Source organism: Sprattus sprattus (assembly GCF_963457725.1).
Source record: "Sprattus sprattus genome assembly, chromosome: 7".
In the NCBI taxonomy this organism is placed as follows: Eukaryota; Metazoa; Chordata; class Actinopteri; order Clupeiformes; family Clupeidae; genus Sprattus; species Sprattus sprattus.
In genome coordinates this window covers 29,881,264-29,905,764 of record NC_137926.1, presented here as the reverse complement: position 1 = coordinate 29,905,764, position 24,501 = coordinate 29,881,264, and the positions used below count along the sequence as shown (strand labels likewise).

Below are 24,501 nucleotides of genomic sequence, written 5' to 3'. Positions count from 1 at the left end.
GGAAACGTTACCACTCATCAAAGGAGGCATATTAAAACGCTCAGAAGATGGAATTAACGAAAAGTTCAGCCCAAGGGAAAGGCGCTCTTCTATTTGGCTGTCACATTGTGGTAGGTGATATGTTGGTGTTGTTGGTCTTCATAGAAATATTTCAATCGGCTGTAAGATACCTTCCAGTACATTGTAATTAATTATAAACATTGAATTATCCCGTTTCCACTTGTATAGAGGACCTCTACATCCGACAAGCAGTTGTTCTGATTGAAGATGCCATAAACGTAGGGTACTTCCACCTTGCACAGAACTAATATGAATTGCCCGAAAAAAGAATAAACTGTCTATTTTAAGATTGTCTTACTGTTCTTTTGATAGTATCGCTCCATAAAACATCACATGGATTCGAAAGCCCTTCATCTGTACAGGAAGTACTACTCCAGAGCATGGCAATGGTAAAATTATCACAGCTAACCCTAGTTTTTAAGTGTTGCATTTTCTTCATTTTGGTTCACATGGGCCCTATTGTTCATATGAACGCTTTCCCCCTCTACAAATCAGGATGCTGAATATCATGATAGCTTTCATCCTTGGCCTTGCCTTCATAGAGCGTCCTTCCTCTATGTCCGTGACCTCTGACCTCCGCTATAAACAGTGCCCCTGGGAAGCCCCATGTGGACTAACTGAGACCATCGAGATGGTCTGCCTTCTCACCTTCACACTTGATTTGGCTGCAAAGGTGCATTTGGACATTGTATACCCTGACCCATACTTCTTGAACTACAGATTGTTTTGTGAAACATGATATGAATAGTTGTAGTTTATGTATATTATCAATTAAAAACTCATATTTTAACTTATATTTTAATAAAGATGTGTAAGGTTTTACTACTGGAAAGTCAAATCTTAGCAACATTGCTTTCCCTTTTCTATCCACCCCAATGTAATATCCATTCTCCATTTTATATAGATTTACCTGATTGGTTGGGGAGAGTTTTGGAACTGCAGATGGCTGATGGGCTACATGGTGGTCATCACAGGGTCTTTCATAGACTTGACAATATCCTCTACTATGCTTTGTAAAGAGGTAAAGTTTCCTTTTTTTCTTTCCCAACAAATTTAATTCTAATTAAATGCATGTATTATTTGAACAAAATTAAATCTAATATGAACTTATTTTATTATGTGTTGTCAAATGTTCCTATAGTATTTGTGAACTGTTATTAGCACTAGAATTTCAAAACAAGGCTTTTCTTATCATGTGATTGAAGCATGATATTAGAATCAGAAGACTACTACGGCCATTCTTCCTCTTGCAAAATTCATCACTGATGAAGAAGACACTGAAATCTATCAAAAGGACTCTACCAGAAATTGTGAGGTACATCTTCCTTTGAAGTACATTTGCTCTCTATTTCATTGTTTACTTGCATATTATGTATCCACAACAGAGAACTATATTGGTTGGTTTCACATACAAGGCCATATCAATTGATACTTTTTAAAAATAAGTTTTATCAAAGTTTCGCCACAAAGAGACTCTATCACTAGAAAGGTCACAAGTCTCAGGAACCTCATGCCATAGTAGTGGTAGTAGTATCGGTGAAGCTACAGATGGCCAGAGTGGAACATGCAAAATACTGACCATGTTTCTGGGCTACGGCTGAGCTAGAAGAGGACATGTCAGGCATGTTGAAGAGTGAAGAGGCTCAGAGGCTGCGCTATGGGCTTACATGTCAAACTGTCAGGATTTAAACAAGTAAAAACACATCAAATCTCAAAATCCTTGATACCCAAGGGTTCGTAAAGTTTGTAAAGGACCCTCACATTTCATTTTACATTCTGTAGAGGCAACCATATAAACATATAAACCCATGGGGTTGTAGTTCCCAAGGATGGATCTTTAAAAGCTCGGGAGATGTATGTGATCTCATTATTGTTTCTTTTATGTATCCCTTTAATCACAGATATTTCTCCTAAACCTTTAGGAAAAAAGTTTGACAAGAAAATCAGAAAGACACTTCACAGAGATCTCATAGCTACCCCTCTCCTGCACAGTCTTCTTGTCATACGCTAGTTAAAATGCACTTTATTGTGCCTCATCCCCAAACACCAAGTTTGTCTTGAGAAAGAAGCGATAATATTGAGATGTCTAAATATTTAGTAAAATCTAAGTTTGATTTGTGACCCTGTTTAGAGCTCCTTTAACACCACAGGAGAAATTTGGTCCATATAGAAATCTGAGAAGCAGCAGATTTAAACTTAAATCTCACTTTAAATCTCATTGTTGTCTAGGAAAAACTAAGGAGATAATTAAGTGATCTCTTTAAAAAGTGTTGAGGAGTAAATAATGATAAGTGAAAGTCCTGAGACAAAAATACATCCATCTTTTCAGTAATACCAAACCTGCATTAATATATGCCTATTGTCTCTCTAGTGTGCTGTTGCTCGTAGTTCTTCACCTGTGTCTGTTCACTATATTTGGAATGCTACTGTTCTCGAGACAAGAGGTAAGATCATGAATGACAAACACTGAAAATACGTGTAAGCAATTGTCACTGACTTTAAGAGGAGCTACTGTCATTGCCACAACAGCATGTGGTCTAAATGACGTAGGATCAGGTAACTTCTCATAACTCCTCCTTAAGGCTTATATCATATGCTAGTCTGGCCCTTGATAGATGACTGGTAGTGTGTTTTGACATTATCTATCTTGACCTTTTCCCTCATACATATCTAACCGTCTCACACGTTTTTTAGCACTACTTTAATCAGCTGCCACTAAATCATAGGTCTGTGTACAGCTAAATGCTGTAAAATAATGTGATTTCTCCCCCAATTGTGTTTAAAACATCCACACATTATGTGCTACGCAAGGAATCAGAGAGCAACGTAGAATGGGAGACCTATTTCAAGAACCTTCCTCAATCCTTCACGTCTTTGCTGGTTCTTCTCACTACAGCAAATAATCCAGATGGTACATAACCATATTTACTTCACAACTGTAAGCAGCAGAATAATCTCACTTGATTTCAAAAGACTATTGTTTTGGTTTGAACACGGTTGTTTTGTCTCCTCTTGTAAAGTGATGACTCCAGCATACTCCTCAAACAGATTGTACTCTCTGTTCTTCATCCTCTTTAGTGGCTTCGGTAAAGTATACTTATTCTCAGAATGTGCCTGGCATCATTAAACACATAACGTGTATAGATTTAAACATATTATACAATTCAGAAGTTAAATATCATCTAATGTCTCTTAGGAACATTCTTTTTAATGAACCTCCTGACTGCCATCATTTATAATCACTTCAGAGGGTATTTACTGGTGAGTTCTTATGTCTTCTCACGAATGTGGCCTTATATGAGCTGATTTGAGAGGTGTTGGTTGGAGATCATGTCTTGTCTTGTCTTTAGCTCTCCATCCAGACCTCCATCTTAAGAAAGAGAATGGGAATCAGAGCTGCCTTTGAGGTCCTCAGCTGCCAGGGCCCAGCACTCACTCTTTCTGAAGATGGCATCATGTGAGTTACTGCTTCATGGGGTCTTTTAAGCAGGATGCAGTATCTGAAATAGTCTCAAACAGACGTAATATACTGAGAGTTCCAGTCAGATGTCACGGCATGTCCCTGCAGCCTAGAAATAAATAAATATTTCCCTTTTACATTGGCTAATCTAGAAATATTCTATACCTCAGTGGTTATAATGAATGCTATGCGTTAAAAGTATTCTGATCTAAAGCATAATTCTAGCATTTTTCCACCATTAGCTGTTTGGATACACTGTAACTGTTGTAGCAGACAATAATGGTACCATTCAGAAATAGCAGTGCGTCAAAATGAAATTGTAATGAAAGCTAAGTTTATTACCATGAATCGATTATTTCAAGAAGATGACTGATCCTTTTCCAAAACGGCAGCCAATAATATAAACAACAAAGGTTATTATTGCACATTATGGGCCTGATTTACTAATATGCGAGCGCTGCTTAATCTGCGTTCGCATATTAACGCACAATGTTTTTGCGCATTTTCCGTGGTATTTATCAAGCCAGATCTGCGCTGGGCAAACTGTGCTTACTCCGCCCTTTAAAGAGCCTGATTTACTAAGAATGATTTGCGAACGCATCTTAATCTGCACCTTTGCCAGGCGCACATTAACGCACGGTGTTCCCCCGCATTTTCCGTGATATTTATCAAGCCAGATACGCGCTGGGCAATCATTATTTAGCACACCGTTAAAAGACTGGAGAACTTGCCAGCAAGTTACTGCCACCATGGAGATTCGAGGAAGAAAAAACTAAGGTTCAGCGAATAGATATAGCGAGATAGATATATTGGTCCACGTTCGCTCAATCACTGAACCTGATTCAGTGGGTTATATTGTTGTTTTGCCCGCCATCAGCGAGATGTTTAAAAGAACACGATTATAAATAATATGCTATTGGTGGCATTAATGCATACACTGTCTATTATAACAATATAGATGTGTACATGGCGAGATTAATACGTTCTACAAGGGACATGGGTTCACTACAATATATCCCCACTGAAACAAATACATTTACCAAGTAGCCAAAATCACCGTTGCTCAATCATGGATAGATGGCACTATTCCGGAAGATAAAACTGTCATGGACAGACCACTACCACGTAAGTCATGGTCATGTTGGCATCACATATGACCTGGACATTCATTGAATATGTGTGCTTTCTGTTTTGGTTAACGTGTTCGTGGATTGAAGGTGGGACTGTTTGCATGTGGGTGCGATCAATTTCTCCAATTACGTTCGGAAAGTTTAATTTCATATGAATATATGAATTATAGGAGTTGAAAAAAATATTTCTGTTCGCTGTCTCTGTCGTCGCCTTGCTGCTGCCATATCAACGTTTTCAGACTCAGTGGAAATGCGCTTCCTGGTTAAGAAGTGCTTTTATGAGGCGGAGAATTACCCTGCAAATCAGAGATGTGCGCTCGCCAGGCAGTTTAGTAAATACGACGCAATACATCATTAGGCGCACTCCTCCCATTAAATAGCGCTTCACGCCTACGTTACCACCCACGTTTCGGAACCATCCCACCTGTTTGCAGGTACACACCTTCAAAGCGTTAATATGCGACTCTACTCAAATGCGCCCCCTTAGTAAATACCGTTTTATGTTTACGACCGCTATTTTACGCCAGAAATGGGCGCAATCCTGTTAGTAAATCAGGCCCTATGTGTCATTCTGCAGTATGGCGGGATGGGCTGAAACATAATGACAGAAAGCAGTGTGACAGTTAAAAAGGATCTATTTCCGAAGATGCTCTTAATCAACATAATAGAAGTAATTTTAGCTATCCAGTTTGGTTAAAAAAGCTATTGAAGTTTCAAATGTTCAAAAATTCACTGCAAATAGTGAGGTGAAAATGAAAAAACTAAAGGCTGTGCAAGATGTATACATAGTCAATGAACACTCTGAAACTAATTTGAGGATGATAAGTTATATGACCAAAAAGCTATTGAAGTTTCAAATTTTCAAAAATTCACTGAAAATAGTTTGAGGTGAAAATTAAAAAACTAAAGGCTGTGCAACATGTATGCATAGTTAATGAACACTCTGAAACTAATTTGAGGATGATAAGTCACATGACCAAAAAGCTATTGAAGTTTCAGACTTTCATAAATTTACTGAAAATAGTGTGAAGTGAAAATGAAAAAACTAAAGACTGTGCAAGATGTATGCATAGTCAGTGAACACTCTGAAATAGATTTGATGATGATAAGTCACATGACCAAAAAGCTATTGAAGTTTGAAGATTTATTTTTAATTAAAACATTTTGTTACAACCTGATATGAAAATAAACAAAATAAAGGCTGTGCAACATGTATGCATACATTTTGAACAGTTCAACATCATTTTTATGTTTTTAGTTCATGTTGTTGAAAAGCTATTGACTTTTGAAATTTTAAATGTGTAATTTGTTGATGGTCCCTAAACATCAAGTGTCTGAATGTCTGTTGAATATCCAACTTCCAACCAACTTTACCACGGTTGTTAAAGCTATCTCTTGTGGTACCTTAAAGCATGCAGACACTTAGGCCCAATCCCATTTCTAATCTCTACCCCTACCCTTACCCCTACCCCTTCGCCTTCGCTTTTTCAAACGGAGGGGTAGCCGAAGGGGTTGAAACGCTAGCCCTTCGAATTGGGATAGCACTTCAACAATTACGTACGTCATCAGTACGAAGCGTCAGCTGTTACGTTACCGGAGAGCGACAGCTGTCACTCACCAGACATAAACAAACATGGCGCCTGCAGCTGTTATTTACACAATGCAACATTTCATCAAACAAGTTTTAAAATCATGAATTACAAAGAAAATACTTTCATTTGTGTGATGCTTTCCCTGCTGTTTCCGACATTTTTAAATGGACTCGCGCGATGTTTTTTCTTTAATGATCACGGGTTCGCAATGCATTGAGGGAAATCAGTCTACCGCTCCGTTTGAAGGGTGCCCTCGGAAAATCTCCGTTTGGAGGGGTAGAAAGCGCTTCCCCTTCCCCTACCCCTCTGTCTTAACGTGAATTGGGACAGCCCTACCCCTCCACATGAACGCGCAAAACGGAGGGGAAGGGGAAAGACGAAGGGATAGGGGGAGAAATGGGATTCAGCCTTAGACTAGTTAGCATCATGAATCTCATTGTGCCATGTAGTGATTGTTATGTTTTTGTAGTGAATCTGTGCAGGTGAAGACGCTGACCAAGGTTCTGAGACGAGTCAATATGGAGTCCTACTACCGGCAAGCTATCATTAAAGTCTGTTTGGGCATGCTTGGTGAAACTGCATTCCCCTAAGTCTTTTTTAATGTGATTTAATAATATAGTTTTAATGTGATTTAATACTATATATTTAGCTGAGATCAGACAGATTAATGTGGACAGGTACAACAGAAACAGCTATTCTTTTACAGTTTCTATTTGCTCTATTTGTATTATGTTGTTAAATTAGTAGAAAGCGCTGCAGTCACATAATGGCCACATTGAGAGAGAGGCCTTTCAGATGCTGTTTGATGAACTGGACAAAGAGAGGATCAAACAGGTAAATCACATGACTGGGCATTCACTGAAGAAGTAACAGCATATACTGTACTGTCATTTCCAGACTGTTAACCGTGGTTTATACATTGATTTAGCGAAATTCCTGCAGCCCTATGGTTAATACTCTGGCACGTCCTATTCACAAGAAAACATCTTTTCGCTGCCTGGTAATTAGTGCACAGTATGCTATGGAGCGAGAACCTCCGCAAAAGTTGTGCGAGGTCTCATGCCTCATTTAACGTGGCTATGACCTATCCTAGCTATCTCTAGCTTAGGGAACCACCATTAACAGTTGGCAGCTGCTAGCGTGTGATGAACTCATGTTAATATGTGTGAATATGAAGTCGTTCATGTAGTCAACCCCAGCTAAAGTATTGTATGTTTGTGCATCACAAACACAACAGTCATCAAAACATTACATAAATCTTATGTGGGTGGATTTTTTTTTTTGAAATACTGGATAACCAGACCCTTTGTCCTGTTTTGTGCTCAATGTGTTCCTCACAGCACCCTCCATTTCCAGACTACTCCTCAGTGATTCTGCAGAAACTCCAGCGCAGTCATCATGTCATCACTGTGGGAGGGAATGCTGTTGCTTTGGCTAACGTCCTCTGCATCTGTGTAAGAACAGCTGTACAATCTAGCTAGTCTAGCTACCCTTTACAAAATTATTATGTAACAGACGATGGTTTACTCTCGTCATGTATCATTTAAAATACAGTCCTCACAGAGATCAAATTTAAGTTAAAGTTAAATTACTGGGCCTCGTTTCCCGATAACGATGTATCTTAACGTTCTACGTGGATTTTCGCGACATCGTTGACGGCCGAACTCTTTCTACTTACGAGGGTTTCCCAACCATCAACTTAAAGTCAGGTGCACGAGCGCGACGTGCACGAGTTCTTAAGTAGCTCTTAGGAGCTGTTTACGCCACGTTAACCTGTTTACGTTAATTGCTGTGAAATTAGCTAGCCTATGCTGCATCGAACGTACACTGTGCACTGAATTCGGGGCGGGGATAGTAACGCCATTTCCAGCAGAGTTAAACTGTGTTCCCATTGTAAGGACATTTATTACATCTGTCTGAGAGTGGGCTGTCAAAGCTACCATCATCGAAGTCATACAGTACAGTAGGCTACATACATTCAATAAAATTAACCTACATTTGAGTCCAACTGCATGCCCATTCTTACCCTACACTTACCCTTACAATAAAGAAGTGATCCTATTTCAACCATAACTTCATTTTAAATTATTTCTTTCTTTCTTTCTTCATGACATTTAGTTTATAGTTTAGACAGCAACGTTGACATCTATATTCAACTGCATCCACTACATAATCTCAAACTTTATTTGTTGGTAACAAATTCAAAAAGGCTACCATTAACACATTTCTTAATGAAAAGGAAACATGCATCACAATAATACTTCAGTGTAACCTGTACCTATGTGGAGTGCAAATATGTCTTGCCATTACACTACCCAACAGCTCTACGTCTGCTTACACTACAGAATGCATAATTTGTATAGCCTAATATTTTTCAAATACTCAATATTCTTTTTTTCTATTTTGATGGGAATAGGCAGGTGAAACAATGACATTCTCATGATGTGCTATACACAGAAACATCGTTGCAAAATATACATTGTGCAAATATATATGTATACAACTGTGTAGGGCACGAAACAACCACCTAGCTATAAAGCTACCATATAAGCTGTGTATAAGAGTGGTGGCATAAGCGCTAAATGTGCCATCAAACTACTGTTTGAAAGCTTCAGTCAAGACCTAAATACTCTGCATTGGTCGCGTAGCACATTTCCGATCAAACCGAGTCATTATAAACATATAAAAAGTTGTGTAGATAGCTTTATTCATGTAAAATATTCCTCGCTTCAAGTAGCCATGTTTTTTTTTTTTAAATTCCCGTTTCTTCCGAACGACGGTCGAACGACGCCCCTGGTCGATTAAATCGCTAAGTGTGAAGTTACTACTGGTCCTGACCACACGTAGAATTCCTCTCAACGAAAGATACACTTAAGCTAAGTGTGGCGTTGGGAAACCCGTCTGCAACGTAGGAATCCTCTTACGAGCGATTTCAAGTGCTTTTTAGGCTAAGTGCGCGTTCGGGAAACTGGGCCCTGGTGTTTATTATATGAAACAGGCTCTGCAAGAACTAGATTTATTTGTTACACTTGGTAGCAATATACAGCCTTTTTGGCATTTATTGCAAATTAACAACAGATGTCATTAAAGCTTATTCAGCCTGTAGAGATGATCTGTGACATTTTAAACAGTTTTCAGCTTTTGAAGCTAAGAATGAAGGATGTTAAATACAGTTATGGTCAAAATGATTAGCCCCCAAGGAGATATGGACCATTGTCTTAAAATTATGTCCAATTTCAACATGATTCATGATGACACAATTCATGATAACATGATTCATGATAACACAATTCATGATAACATGATTCATGATAACATGATTTGTCAATGTATAGGGCCCCATTTGGTACTTTTTTAAAAACATATTCGATTGGTGTATAACAAATGTATTAAAAATTGGAGAAGTCAAATCTCCCTGTGTTCAAGAAAAATGGAGCAAATTGAAACCACACCTGAACCCGATCTGCCCCCAATGATGCAATCAGTCAACATTGAACTCTGCTAAATTTGTGAGGCACCACTCTTACATTCTTTGTAACAAGTAATTTCATCATGTCAAAAAGCAAAGAAATAAGACAGGACCTTATTACCTTAAGAAGGCAGTGGATGTCCATCTTAAGAGAGACGGCTATACTGCCATTTTACGGTGTATAGAGTAGCTGTATGTTGCATCATTGCAAAGTACAAGGAGACACATTCTGTTAGAAACCAACCCGGATGTGGTCGCAGATGTAAGATATCCAAGACTTTTGAGAGGGAAATCATCAGATATGTCAACAAGAACCCCCCGGAACTCTGTGAAGATGATTGTTGCTGAGCTACCCTCTTCTCACTGTTGTGTTGTGCTGGAAGATAGTTGCAAGGGCCCTCTATCACAGTGAGCTTTGAGGACATTGCCTAAGGAAAACTCACACAGTGGAACATTAAAGCCAGACTGAAGTTTGCCCGTGACCATTTAAATTTGGAGATGAATTTTGGAAGTCTGTCCTATGGTCTGATGACACAAGACTGGAACTGTTGGGCCACATGGATGTTGCTTTTGTTTGGCAAGGAAGGGAGAGGCCTTTAACTATAAAATCACTCCAGGCATTGGGAACCTTTTCCGGGTGCATGAAGAAAGAAGATAATGTTGACTTTTTGAAGGAAGTAATCTACTGCCATTCTGGTTTTAGGTTGCCATTCGGTCTTGCAGAAGGACAATGGGCCTCATTCTCGAACATTTTCTGAAGTGTCTTCTTAAAGTTAAGAACGAATCCCAGATAAGAAAACTTTCATGAATGCCAGATTTGTCCCGAAAACTTCGTAAGTGGAGTTAAGAGTTGTTCTTAACTGCATTTGAGAATGAGGCCCAATGACCTGAAGCACACATCCAAGGTGGTCCAAAACGTTTTGAAGGACACAAATCAAGGTCCTTGAGTGGCTCTCAAAGCCCATACCTCAATTAATTTGGATGAGCTGGAACAATTTGCCGTGGAGGAATGGGCTAAGATCCCTCAAGAAACCTGCCAACCTAACTGCAGTAAGAGGTTGCTGTCAGTTGGGAGTCAGAAAGGTTATACTATGACTAAGGCTAATCATTTTGGCCTTTTGGTAATTTTTGTTGTTTTTTGATGTTTCAACTCAGCACATCAGTAAAATATCTTCATCAAGCTGAGTGGAAATTTTGTCTTTGTTCTTTTGGTAGTAATTATCCCCAAAACCCTATTGGAACTGGTAATTACCTTGGACAAGATTGGAAAGGGTTTTGTTTGATTTCTTAAAGGGGGCTAATCATTTTGACCCTAACTGCACATCTAAAGTGCTTCTGTATTGCAGGCTATTCTCGTGATTGACTCTGAAAAGACCTTGTCTCAGCGAGATGACTACTATTTGGAGGTGACTGGATCCTTCACATCATTTCATTCTCGTGTAATTGAATTCTAATGAAAGTAAATACAAGCTGTTAATGAACGACTCTTGTGCAGAGAGCTTAGTTGCTTGAGGTAGTTAAAATGTAGTGATGATAGATGAGACAGTTTTCTAATATCACTTTGATTCTGGAGATTTCTGGCTTTTTGGTTGGGTGCGTTTATAATAGATTATCTTTTGGAAGTCAAAGTAAAAAAGAGTTAGAAACTGATTATTTGATAAACATGTATTATAATTACCATAATGCCAACATGGATGTGACTATATAAGTCCTAAAAATGAGTTTCTAAGATTTCTCTGTGACTGCTTTCCCTTATCTTTTGCAGTTTATCAACTGTTTCTTCATTTTGTGCTACCTGTTGGAGATGTTAATAAAAGTCCTTGTTCTGGGATGGAGAGGCTACGTGTCATATGGAAGTAACATATTTGATGGGTTTCTAACTGTACTGTTGCTGGTAAGCACAATGTTTAAGTGTTGTGTGATCACAAGTCAGTACAATACAATAGCCTCCCTAAACTAACTTAGCTGGTGCCTTTGCTCAGTGGCCCCAACCTTAACAATACTGTCAATTTGGGTGTTCCTCTTGTAGCTGTGCAGGTTAATCAACCCACAATGCTTTCTAACATCCTGTTCTTTAGTGGGTATGATGTTACACTGTTTTTAATGGTTTTATTGCTACCTGTACGCTAGAATAGTATGCTGGATTGCTAATGACATTGTACTCATTTGCAATTGCATTTGCATTCCGTATGTGGGTCATTCTAACCCTATCTTTACAAATACAGTATGTACCAACATGCATTTTTATGATTTCCATAGGCTCTCCAGGTATCTGTCTTTGCCACTTATAGACTACCATATCCCAACTGGTAAGTTTTTTTTTGGAACAGAGAGCACTGAACCGATCATTTGCACAACTTCCTTAATGAATGGAACAAAAACATTCTGTGATAAATAAAGGTTGATATTGCACAGAATGCCCACAGTGATGTTGTATTGTCCACAGTAGCCTACATAAATGTTTATCAGGATGGTCCTTTATGTTGCAGGAACCCTGCCCAGAAAGGGCTGCTGCCTCTGTTTGAAATGGCACATCTGGTGAACATGCTGATTGTTGTCCGCTTTTTGAGGATTCTCCCCAAAATCAAGGTACTGTGAATGCATAAATGTTGGAGTAAGCATAAATGAACCAGGAATAATAAGGACTCATTTGTAATTTTAAGTGTTATTTAAATGGACACCAAGGGTCAGGTTTCTGTAACTGTAATTTGTTAATGTAGAATGGAGTATGAGAAGGTTTAAATATTTTAATGTCAAAACTGTTGCCTGGTTACCATTACAGCTAATGGCTCTGGCGGCTAGCACCCTTGTGGATTTGGTGAAGAACCTAAGAGCTTTTGTTGGGATTTTAGTGGTAAGACTCTTTTCTGTTTACGAGTTGAGTTTGCATGCTACTAACGTCGTGTTGTAATAGATTTTTCTTTTCTCGGGGTGCTGTTCGCCCTGTCGGGGATTATTTTCCCGACAATGACCTGCGTTCTATACATTATCCCGCTTATTATACGGCTACTTGCCAAAACTAAAAAATGACGTGTCTTTTTGCAATGTATTTGTTTTTGTTACTATACGTAGTGTTAAAAAGCAGAGAAATAGTTCGCCAAAGACGTTGAACTTCAAAGACAGTTGAACATTCTTTAGAACACAGCTGCTCAACCGTCAGCTGAAACTCCCTTGATAAGTTACCGGACTACTTGCGGAGTGCTACGAAAGACGTGAATCAGAGGCAAAAAGGCCACTTTCCTTGACAGCGGTCATTATTGCATAGCAACGGTCAGGTATCGGTTAATAACTGACCGCAGAGCGTTGGGAAGCCCTATTCAATTTAATGGAGCATTCTACAGCATTAAGAAGAGCCGTGTAATAACACTGAAATAACCGTATGCCTATTCCTAAGGTTGTCTTCTATGTCTATGCAATCATTGGGATTTGGCTGTTCAAGGGAGTGATCGTGTCTCACAGTAATATAAGGTGATGTATATTGATCAAACTAGCAGTAAACACACCTTGAGTAACGTACAGAGCACTGAATTAGTTCACACTTTTAACATGGTATACTTATTCATTCCTATATAGCTACAGTCATTCCTTTACACATGATATAATTATTCATTCCTCCATAGGTGCAATTCTCAAATAAGGACAGTCAGTGGCAATGATTCAGCAGCATGTGGGTCATATGAACAACTTGGCTACTGGGCAAACAACTTTGATGACTTTGCTGTGAGTACACCCAATACGATGGTTTCATTTTAAGTGATGAATGTTTTGATGCCATGCATGCATTTGTGTATATTTATTTACTGTTATTTACCGTTTATTCCTTAGTCATCTCTAGTTCTACTCTATAACATCATGGTGGTGAACAACTGGCATGTTTTTCTCGAGGCCTACTCCAGACACACCTCAGAGTGAGTTGTTTCTACACAGGTTGATGTTGCAACTTGGTGTTGCACCCTGCAACTATATTTTTGTAAACTCTGCAACTTTCAACAAGGAAGTGCCTTTGCCAGTTGGGTCAGACCTAACTGGCTGATAATTTGATGTATTACTTTATATTTTTGGAAACAGATGGTCAAAGATTTACTTTATCTCCTGGTGGTGGACCTCTTCAATCATGTGGGTGAATCTGTTTGTGGCTTTGATAATAGAGGTAAGTTATTTTCATTGATTACAATCGATAAGAATATCTAAATACATGTTCCAAATTAATATACTCTTTACCCTCATGATCTAGAACTTCATCTCTAAGTGGGACAGAAGTCATGGGTCCTCTGTGTCTGACGTGAGCCTGACTGACTTTGAGACTACTGTCCAGCTGATGTTCAGGTTGGAAAAAACTCACCTGCTTTCAGCTTTCTTAATAATTCTTTCTATACATCCCTGTATAGCCCTTACCTAAACGTCTCTGCCAAACAATCAATTAACTGGGTTCCTCTACATGGACATAAACATATACAATACATTATACTAATACTGCACTGCTGCTGGTAACTAAGCTCTTGTTTCTATATATCCTTAGCAAAACTGCTGATGTCCATTTAACTTGGTATGACTAATGTTGATGAGTCATTTTTGTAAGAGTTATTCATTTTTGCTAATTTTTCCTTGTTTTAGGGAACACATCTCAGAACCCACAGAGGAGGAGATAATCGCCAGGCTTCATGAGAACCCCCATCTTCATCTCACTCTGTAATTTACGTTGTGAAAAAAACATCTTCTTTCACTTCCTATGTGTCTTAGAAACCCAATAATTCCATTGCCTGTAATTGATAGCACTAATTTACCTGCTGTGAAGAAATAACATGAATTTTGTGTTCTGTCTTATGTATCTGAAAATATGTATTTAATCTTTTTAACAGTGCAAAATCTCACACAGCATGCTGTAGCTTTCTGTGGTTAGAGCCACTTGCAAAGTAACAGCTGCTTAAATTGATTATATAGGTAATCCATGTGTCTGTAGTAGTTTACCTTTGTCTTCACATGTGGTTATTTTTATGGCTTTGATGTTGAGAATCTGTACAAAGTTTATAGAACATTATAACTTTAATTGACTAAATATTTTTGAAATCATGGCGTCATTGCCATCATTGTTTTTCAACAAATTTGAACTACAACATCTTCAACTAAACTGTCTTGTACTGAATGAGGAAGACCTTTTCACCCCATAGCAACACAGTCCTCAGACCTTGGATTTTAAGTCAACTGGTTGATGGCAGTTCAGCATCTCTGTGAAAGTCAATAAAGCTGATGTTATCTTTATTCATACTGTCACTTCGCTAACACCATAACTACAGAAAATCTTGAGCAGTTTTTGATCATCAAAGCGACACTCCATGGAAAAATTCAAAATGGATGCTGAGGTTGTCAATGCGCTGTTTTTACCTTGTACTTACGTTCTCTCACCTGAGAGGCATTGTCTTAGCCAGCAACACCACAGAGCAAAGAGCGGCAAGGTTCAGCCCGTACCATTCGGCCAGCACCCACAACTTCGTCAAGTACTCAACTCAGCTCTTATAAGAGCAGGCTGCTGACATAGAAGCTGTCCTTGCCCAGGTTTTTGAGGTTTTCCATGTGCCAAAAGAGGCAGAAGAAAGGCTATGAAGGCAGGAAGAGGAAGAATGTGAAGTCTCTTCATTTAGGAAGGAGATGAGGTCTTCAAAGCAAACATAAGGAAAGACGTTCAGATAACTTCTTGAGAGGACCTCACAAGATGGTCTTGCTCCCTGCCAGAGCAAGAGGTAGCAACACTAGCTGATGGCTCAGGTGTTCCCCTACAGCATTTCACAGCTGAAGCGTTTCTAAGAGCACAACAGTTCCACAATTTAATGTAAAAGTTTTTTCCCAAAGTGCCTTTCCTACAGTTGACCTCACCATCGCTGAGACATAGGTGCAATCAGAAGAGTCAACTGGACGAGGTTACAGGCATTGTCAGGGACATCCATGCTGCCTTGGACTGGCTGTGCTGTTGTAGGAATCTGTTCAGATGGTTTGTCATGGAACCCAACTTTCTTAAGATGGAGAAACATTTGATTTTGTGGATTAAACTGCATGTTAGATTTTACTCACAACACAACTTCCAATGGAATTGAATTATGTGTAATTCTGCGGTCCTACTATAACTTGACACATGAGGTTGAACAGCTGGGATTTTATGCAGGTGGTTCTCAAGGATATGAAACACAGCTGACTTCTGCCTGACTGAGCTGGTCATATCACTTTCAAGTCTGATGTTTTGCTTGGCCGATTCGGTCAAATTTGCGCCTATTCTAGGTCAGGAAGAGACTTCTTACTAGTGGATTCCGAGTATGTAGATACTCTCTGGTCTACAACAGATATTATGTGTAGACACCTGCTGTGTTAACAGTTGTTGTACTGTCATATTTGGGAAAATATACTGTTCATCAGCGATTGAGTTGGGGAAGCAATTGGAGTTTGGGTGGGCAGAGAAGTTACCCCCACCTCTACCCCCAGTATCCCACCCCCCCCAAAAAAAACATCTGGAGGCAGATGCCGCCAAATGTGCAAAAATAACAGACACGTTTGCTACGAGGGCTGCAGTAGCTTCTACAGTAGCCGACATTGTGCAGCAACAGGTGGAACTTGAAGGAGGGGAGTTGGCTGGCCCTGGTCACTGCCTGGCAGAGGAGCAGGCTTGTGATAGGGAGAGACAGAGGGGGCTGGAGAGGAGGGACAGAGGGAGTGGAGTTGAAGCAGTAAGCATGGAGCAGCTTCATGATTAACAGATACTTGATTTGAAGGGATGAATATGATTTGTTAAATGAATCTTTAATTGTTGATGATAATAAGATAACATAATCGTAACACTATCATAAAGTGATACCGTCACCTACTGCTCGTCAGTCAATGTCAAAAAACGCAGCATACGCCATTTGGCATGTTTTTGTAGCTAGCATAATACAGTCATAACTTTGTTTGACTATTCTAACATTAATTAGTTAACAATAATTTGTCTGTCAGCATTGCGTTGACTAAGACTATGTTATCAGGGACTTTGCCTTTGAATGGAGTAAACAGGCATTATCAATTGAATTGTATTTGTGGGGATACTCATTATTTGCAACTTACTTATGGCTCTAGAAAAATCTCGATGTTTGCCAGAGGTAAAACCAGCTTCGAGGAAGGAAAGGGGGTGAGCCAAGTACTTTGTCAAACGTTAAGCCTACTTGTGTTATTGGTTATTTAAATCACCTCGTAATATATCTCTATGGGCTTTTCGAAATGTTTTACACAGACAGCTTTGAGTATGTACTTCTGCTTACACTGAAGACATCAGTTAAGTAGCCAGTCCTTCAATGTGGCCCAGGACACATTTGCATACACAATGCTAGATTAATGTAGCCATATGCATCCTAGACCACCTTTAAATGGGGTCTGAGTGCACGGATGTCAATGCTCATTCTGTCTCGAGTGCATTCCCACCTGTGCATAGACCTGTCCACTTGTGATCACCCAAGGATCACCCAAGATGTATGTTAGTATCAGGTGTGAACAGGGCCTCAGTTACTTTTATTGCAACTGCTACTCTAGCGAGTGGGATATCATTTAACAGTACTGGCCTAGACTAAAAGGGGATATGTTATTGCTCTGGTAGGTACAATTCCTTCCTGGCAATCCTCTCTGCTGGCTCATTCGGGGTATTTTTGCCTCATTATTTTTGAATTGTTGCCCCCTCATATGAGAGTACAACACTATGCTCCCATCTCAACTGCTGTCTTCTACGCAGTCATTACATGAATCCATTTCCATTTCTGCAGATAAATCCGGTAATCATAGTTTGATTGTCTGCCTAAAGGGACTTACTACAGAAAGTGTGTTGAAATTCAAGTTCCGTCTTTCTAATTGTTCACTGAACATGAACTTAACCAAACACAAACCATAACCCTTATAGTCTAGAGGGGACCATCCAATTACATTGATGGAAAACCCCACCGCAATTGGCTAAGTGATTTTTTTTACTAATGTAAACACAGGCAGTTACCTGTGAGCATGTCTTGGTGCACAACTCACTACAACACCCACGCAAGACCAGACTCATATACAGCCAGCACTCACTCAGCCTGTTTGTTCACCTTGCTTTTCAGTTTCATTGCGGGATATAGTCCATACCTGGGCTGTTTTAACATGCACCTGCTCTGTCCTGCCCATGACCCAATAAAGCCGCCTCCACACCCTCTCCCCAAACCCTTCACCTGGTGGTATGGCCTCTTAGTCAAGTCTTATCACTTCCTTTTACTGATAGGAATGTTGTGCAGCCAGCGCAGCTGTCGCCATAACTCACAAATCTATCCTGAAGCAGCAATTCCCTAATCTAAAACGAAATAGGATTTGAGGAAGCAATCTTTATAAAATATTTCATATGAAGACTAAGTGCCATTTTAGTGTGTGACCGTTGCAGATTCCTCTTTTGTCTCATTGTTTCCTTCTCACACATTTGCATAGGAGTGGCTGATATATCTGCCAACACTGTTACATTCTAGAGCATCCGGTACCAGCTTTAGCACTAGGTGTCACTGGTGCTTGCATTTTATACTTGACTAAATTGTCTACCCATCCAAGGATAAGCTGTGTGACACAAAGTAGGTCTCATAGTTGTACATTAGTGTCTCTAACCCTAACCTTAATGTGTTTGATGCTTGTACATGGCTGCCTAGAGATGCCACATATTCATACAAAGCATCAAACTTTGTTTGTATGAAAGCAGATTCTATTGTCATGGAGTATAATATGCTGTTAGTTGATGAAATTGTATGCTGAGGCACATGTCAGCATGGATATGGATAGAAAAATGGGAACAGGAAATGGATATTGAAGTGATTTATTATACTATGATGCAACAGGCCTGCTTTTCTCATCTCTGAGAATGGAAATTATATGTTCTGTCATTGCAGCAAATTTTATATAGTTTTTCATGGACAGAGGTCCTCTGTGTTGTGCTTCGACCTGCAGAGTATGTTGTCTTCTATTACTAATAGTAGTGTCATGCCTTGTGCTTACATCGAAAGCTTTTGTGCTCATACCTTTCCTTGGAACACCATACTTCACGTATTTGATCTCAATGTGACTTGGTCTTATTGTGTGGTAGAGGACTTTTTTGAGAATTTGGTTATCTATTTATTTCATGTTTCCATGGAATGCAGTTCATTTACTTTATTTTCCATTTCATACATCATACATAGGTTTTGACGTATGTTTTGCCACATATCACACTGTTTGATGCTCCTTTGCAACCAACAGAGTTACTTAAGCAGTTCAGTTCCAGTAAGTTGCACCACACACCACTGCATGCTCATAGTCCAGTGCCTTTGAATCAGAGACCTATGGTACCGCAAAAATGAACAGATATACACATACACAAGATGTGCACAATGGTATGCTAATAAAAATATGTTGCCCGGATAATGTTCATGTGTGGATGTATTTTTTGTCGGAGGAGGCAATTAAAGAAAGGCTGGCACTCAATAGTTGGGGAGCACACTTTTGATGTGTGTCTGTTGTTGCCTCAGTCAATGAAGGAGATGTGCCGGCTGCACAATGCTCCTTTCAGCCAAGGGTAAGCCCTTAACAGAGGGGACATCAGAAGAGGAGGACCGCGGGAATGGAGGCAGAGCCAATGGCGAGTGAAATAGAGGGAAAAGGAGAGAAAGAGAGTTCTGAGAAGTGAGAGTGGCAGCTTTTCTTTCTTTCTTTCTTTTGCCATCAACGACACTCTGTAATTAGGCTTCCTGCCTCCATCTTGTGGTCCATTCTTACTCCGGAGTAATCATGGAAGTTAAAGCTGGCCTCAAAACAGGGGAGTTGCACCTGTCAGGCCAACACCTCCTGCCTGACACAGGGAGCTGCCATTAATCTGTAACCCTGGAGCCTCCACTCCACCCTGCACACCTGGCACACAGGTGGACCTTTATCTCCTTGCCTGTTCATGGGGCTGGGGCTCAGGCCTGGTTCAATCTGTTCAACCCCAAGCATATTACCAACAGCAGGCACATGATTATGTCATTGCTCATGGTGTTAAAAGGACAGCTTACCTCAGTGCCCAGAAGTTGAACTATAGAGAGATAATTTCCTTGAAAAGCTGAAGACAAAGATATGATAAAGCTAAAGATATGATTCCTTCTTCAATCTTCTGCATACTATCAGATACAATATCAGTTTGCATTAGTAGATTTGTGTTTGCTGACATTTTAGATGATGAGCTATCTGATAATTTGGTTTTTCAGTATAAAGGACACAGTTTTTTCAGTTATATTTGTGTTGTGTTATATAAGTATTTCTTTTTCATTACATATAACTGTAAACCAAAATCCCCTGGAATCTTGCCATCAAAGTATGAGATAACAGAAGCACACAGAAACCCCCTAAACACTCCTTGTCAGAAGTTATGAAAACTGCTTACATTGAACACTGACTGAAGTGTAGATGGTTTCCACCAGCGGTGCCCCAACATAAGTAGATGTTTTTTAGCTGTGGCCGTGTACACTGATCTTCTGTATCTCTCCGTGCCGCTGTGCAAAAATGCCATTACAGCTCCAGACTATTTCAGTTTCCATAGCATTGCATTTTTTTTTTTAGCTCTACCATCGTTCAAAGTGCCGTGTGTGGCCTGATTAAGTTGAAGGGACCTCACACAAACCTGGCCAAAGCTAGTTCAGTTAATTAACTTGTGGTCAAAGTACAAACTGTCTGTGTTTGTAGAAAAGGGGCCTCCATTTTTCCGTCATCGTTGTGCCTCTCCTTGAGCGGTACCGGAAGAATTTGCATACAGGTGAAAAGTACCAAAGGCTCTGTGTGTATTTGTGTGTGTGTGTGTGTGTGTGTGTGTGTGTGTGTGTGTGTGTGTGTGTGTGTGTGTGTGTGTGTGTGTGAGTGTGTGTGTGTCTGTCTGTCTGTCTGTCTGTGTGTGTGTGTCTGTGTGTGTGCGTGTGTGTGAGGAGGGGGGTCTGTGTGATCACGTGTCTGTCTATGCATGTCTGTTTGAAGAATGTGGAAGGAAAAAGCTTCCTTTATGTGAAGTGACTTATTTAAAGAGTTCAGGTCAATATTGGCACCTGAGGAGCTCCCTGCAGCTGTTCTACACGCTGAATGAGTGAAATTTACATTGAGTTCAAGGTAGTCAGGGCCAGACAGAGACTGATGGCCAGCATTTATCAGGTGGCAGCAGAATGTCCATTGAGGACACTGTCCACTGTCTCTGTCTTAGAGACAGACAGACAGAGAGAGAGAGAGAGAGAGAGAGAGAGGGGTAGAGAGAGAGAGAGAGAGAGAGAGAGAGAGCTCCTGTAACCCATCTCCCGGGGCAGAACACAGCACACCCTGCATATTTTTGTTCATGCAGTTGAAGTGAGAAGGGTCACTGATATGGCATCTTAAGTTTCCTAGTAATCACTTGAGGAGGAAGTTTTCCCAGTTTCCCACAGCAGCAGCACAATGTAGCCAGTCTTGGTGAATGATGCCCCCCCACCTCTCCCTCTCTCTCTCTCTCTCACTCACTCTCTCTCACTCAAACCCTCAACCTTTTGGCTTTGGAGGTGATTCAACATATTTTGCCCTATCACATGACAAGCTTCAGTTGCTGCTGTGTACTGTAAGTGTTGAAGACAGAGCATAAAAAGCCTGCATTCATTCCATGGGATGTCTGGGACTGAGGCATGGAATGTGTGCATTCAGGAGCAAACTATGCTAACTGCATTCTCTTTCTGTATCCCCTTTCATCCTGTGATAGTAGGATCTGAAAAATTAAAACAACTTTCCTTGATTCAAATGTTTTTGCACAAAGGCAATTGTTGTTTCAACAAACTATATTGACGCTTTCCTATGGTTTGGGACAAAAAAATGTAAAATATGATATATGTACTGTATATATTCACCGCAGGGATCAAATGTGCCAGTATCTTGGAATGTAATGCTGAACTGTTAGAAAATGAGACTTGGCGTAGTGTCGTTTGCATGGTACTCCACGGAATAGACAGTTCCTCCTGATCAATAAATCCATTCACTTATCTGTATAGCAGACAATTGCCAGTGGCAACCACTATTACATTGCTAGTTATGCAGCTCTAATGGGTATAAGGAATAGCTCAGTTAAGTTGCTAATGTCAAATGTTATTACATGTTGAATACTTGTTCTCTATAGTAGTTAGCAATATAGTAAGAGGGATAATGTATGACCATCAAATGATCATCACAGTCTTCAAAGTGTACACAAATACACAACACCCTATAGGGATTCTTTTTTACAAGGCATAGCATTTAAAGAGACCCAAAACCTTACTCAAATCTTTGCTGAAGTGTTGAAGAGCCCCACCTCTACTAAGTAATGTGACTCTATATTCTTCACAGAAGTATGGTGTTTATAATTTAAGTTCAAAGTTTTGAAGGGTGGAGGGGAAGCCTTTGCATGCTCATCTTGTCTTTGACCTCTTTTGCTCAGGGTGGGGATGGGGTGGAGCGCTGAATATTACTGATTGGTCCACTGAGTTTTTCCAATTGCAGAAATGAAGCATCGATCAATTTGCCATAGAGGAAGTAAAGTGGAAGACAGGCTAGTACATGGACCAGTGAGGTAGAGTAGGCTTTATATAGCATCAGTTTGGAGGACTGGATTCAGAACAGGGCAGAGTTTGAATGAAACGTGCAACTTTGTGATATTTTACCAATATTGATCTGGGTATATGCTCCAAAGCTGTGCCAAAGACAACAAAAAAGACAGGACTTCAAAAACAAAGGCAAAAGACACAGTTAAACAAAAAGTTCACAGTTTACACTTTCAGTGCAATAGAAAAAACTAAAATATAGTAATAAAGTTCTACATGCTATAATATCATGTTTAATTTTGTTAAAATATTGATAACTGAGTTTCTCGCGTTCTGTTTCCCAGATCGTTGTTTTTTCTTGTTACGTAAAAGATCGCTAGAGATTGGTATCCATGTTAGTCACCCAAAAGGCATTTACACCACGTCAACAGTTGAGAGAGTCAAGAGAATGGCCACCGACACACTGAGTGGAGGTTCACACAGCTATATGAGGTGGCACTCCCGGGGTACTAATTAAAGACTTTTCCTCTTCTTTGTCATAGACAGCCATTCCATCTCTATGATCCTGACATTTTGTCAACCGTATAGCACAAACAGCGGGTACCACATACAGTGTTGAAACAATCAGGTCTTAGTGTTCAGCGGTAAATCTTGGGCACTTTGACTGAATCTACGCAGCCTGAGGAACTGTTCAAGCCTCAAGGGTCACAGGTTATTGTTGGAGTGGAGCCAAACATGACCACAGTCAGTGGAGGTCTCAGGGCGATTTGGTTGCGGACCACTTCACTTCTCAGCTAGTGACCATCAGCCTCAATCAGTCTCTGGAACTTTTCCTTGACAGCCATGGGGATTAGAGGTTACCGTGTGTCAAGGGGTCAAATCTTGGATTGGGCAGTTTCTGGGTCATGGCAGATAAATCCAGAGGCTAGCTCCGCTAATTTTGTGTTGCCTTCTTTCTTCTACAATTAAAGGCAAGGCAGATATGCTCTTGAGTGCATATCATCAGGGGTCTGGTGAATGTAATGCTGTAAATGCATATCATGTGTGGGAAACAGTGGTAAATATGTGTCAGGCCTTGGTAATGATAAAGATCAGACAGTCCTGTACATAATAGCTTCTACTGTGGTGGCATCATGTTTGAGAATGTTTTTCCCAGGGGGTCACCGAATCTACGAATGATAAAGTCACAGAACAGAGCAGAGAGAGTGTGAGAACCCATTTCAATCACAGTGGTACTTTCTGGTCTGGCTACGAAGAAAGCTGACTTCCTGAGGTCCCATGGAGCATGAAGATAATCACAAATACCAGATCAGTGTTATCTGCCTGACATGTGGAAAATGTAAACAGACTGAAATAGTGTGTGAATGAAACGGGTTGTGTTGGTCATGTCAAGAGATACCCAGTATCTCGATATGCTGATCTTGTTTGGATGTTCCTGTCACATGCATAGCCTCAGCACAGCCTTCTACAGCCATGTAGCCAAGTACAGTTACTGTGTTTATACTCAGCATTCATGACCCATGCATCTAGTCAAGTGTCATCAATGTAAACTAGAATTCAGGCATTATGATGTGATTATGAGTGAGACCATAGGAGATAAGTGGAGTAGCATTTGAATGTCACCAAATTCCTTAAGAGCACCAAACGGTGTCACCAAACTCCTGCTCCACACCCCAAAGCCAGTTACGCTTAAAAAACGACATAACAGCAAATTCAGCTTTCAGCAAATTCAGTCGTAAATTCCATCCGACAAAGCATTTCACACTGTAAACTATTATTATTGTTTGGGGTAAATATTAAGAACTTGTGAAACTATCTTGTGTTGTAGAGGCTGGCATTAATTCTGCTTCTCTAGCTCCCCCTCTGTCCCTCCCGTAGCTCCTCGCTGACAGTGCTCACAGGAGAATGTGAAGCTGGGCCCTGGCTGAAGCCTACAGAAGCTGTGTTGCTGATCTCCCGTTTCTTCTAAAGACTCAGCAAACCACACATTCCTCTGGCATGGCTCGTGTTCACCACAGAGGAGCAGGTCAAGGTCAAGGTTTTGTGGAGTGGCATTTGCACAAGTCGACTCTTTCAGTGCCATCTCTATAAGCCGATGCCCAAATGGCAAAAATGCACGTAAACATGCAGAACAGAAGTTCTGCCACAGGTTTCTGTGAACTTGTAAAGTTTGATCTTGTAAAAACCTCTGCAGTAAATGTCTTTCATGGCAACTTCCTGGTACGGAGAGTAATGCTAA

The 24,501-nt window shown here is 40.1% G+C and overlaps 1 protein-coding gene across 1 annotated transcript; it reads left to right on the top strand.

Moving 5' to 3' along the window:
• Positions 1–568: 568 nt before the first annotated feature.
• tpcn2 (two pore segment channel 2) lies at positions 569–24,231 on the top strand (the record flags this gene model as incomplete). Its single annotated transcript, XM_080841789.1, has 22 exons — positions 569–733; positions 1,266–1,375; positions 2,432–2,504; positions 2,872–2,971; positions 3,081–3,146; positions 3,257–3,321; positions 3,411–3,517; positions 6,712–6,793; positions 6,990–7,076; positions 7,583–7,696; positions 11,058–11,117; positions 11,477–11,605; positions 11,971–12,020; positions 12,201–12,300; positions 12,494–12,565; positions 13,106–13,179; positions 13,332–13,431; positions 13,537–13,619; positions 13,780–13,861; positions 13,946–14,037; positions 14,326–14,400; positions 24,141–24,231. 22 exons carry the CDS (start codon positions 569–571, stop codon positions 24,229–24,231), a joined length of 1,977 nt encoding a protein of 658 aa, XP_080697915.1.
• Positions 24,232–24,501: the final 270 nt, after the last annotated feature.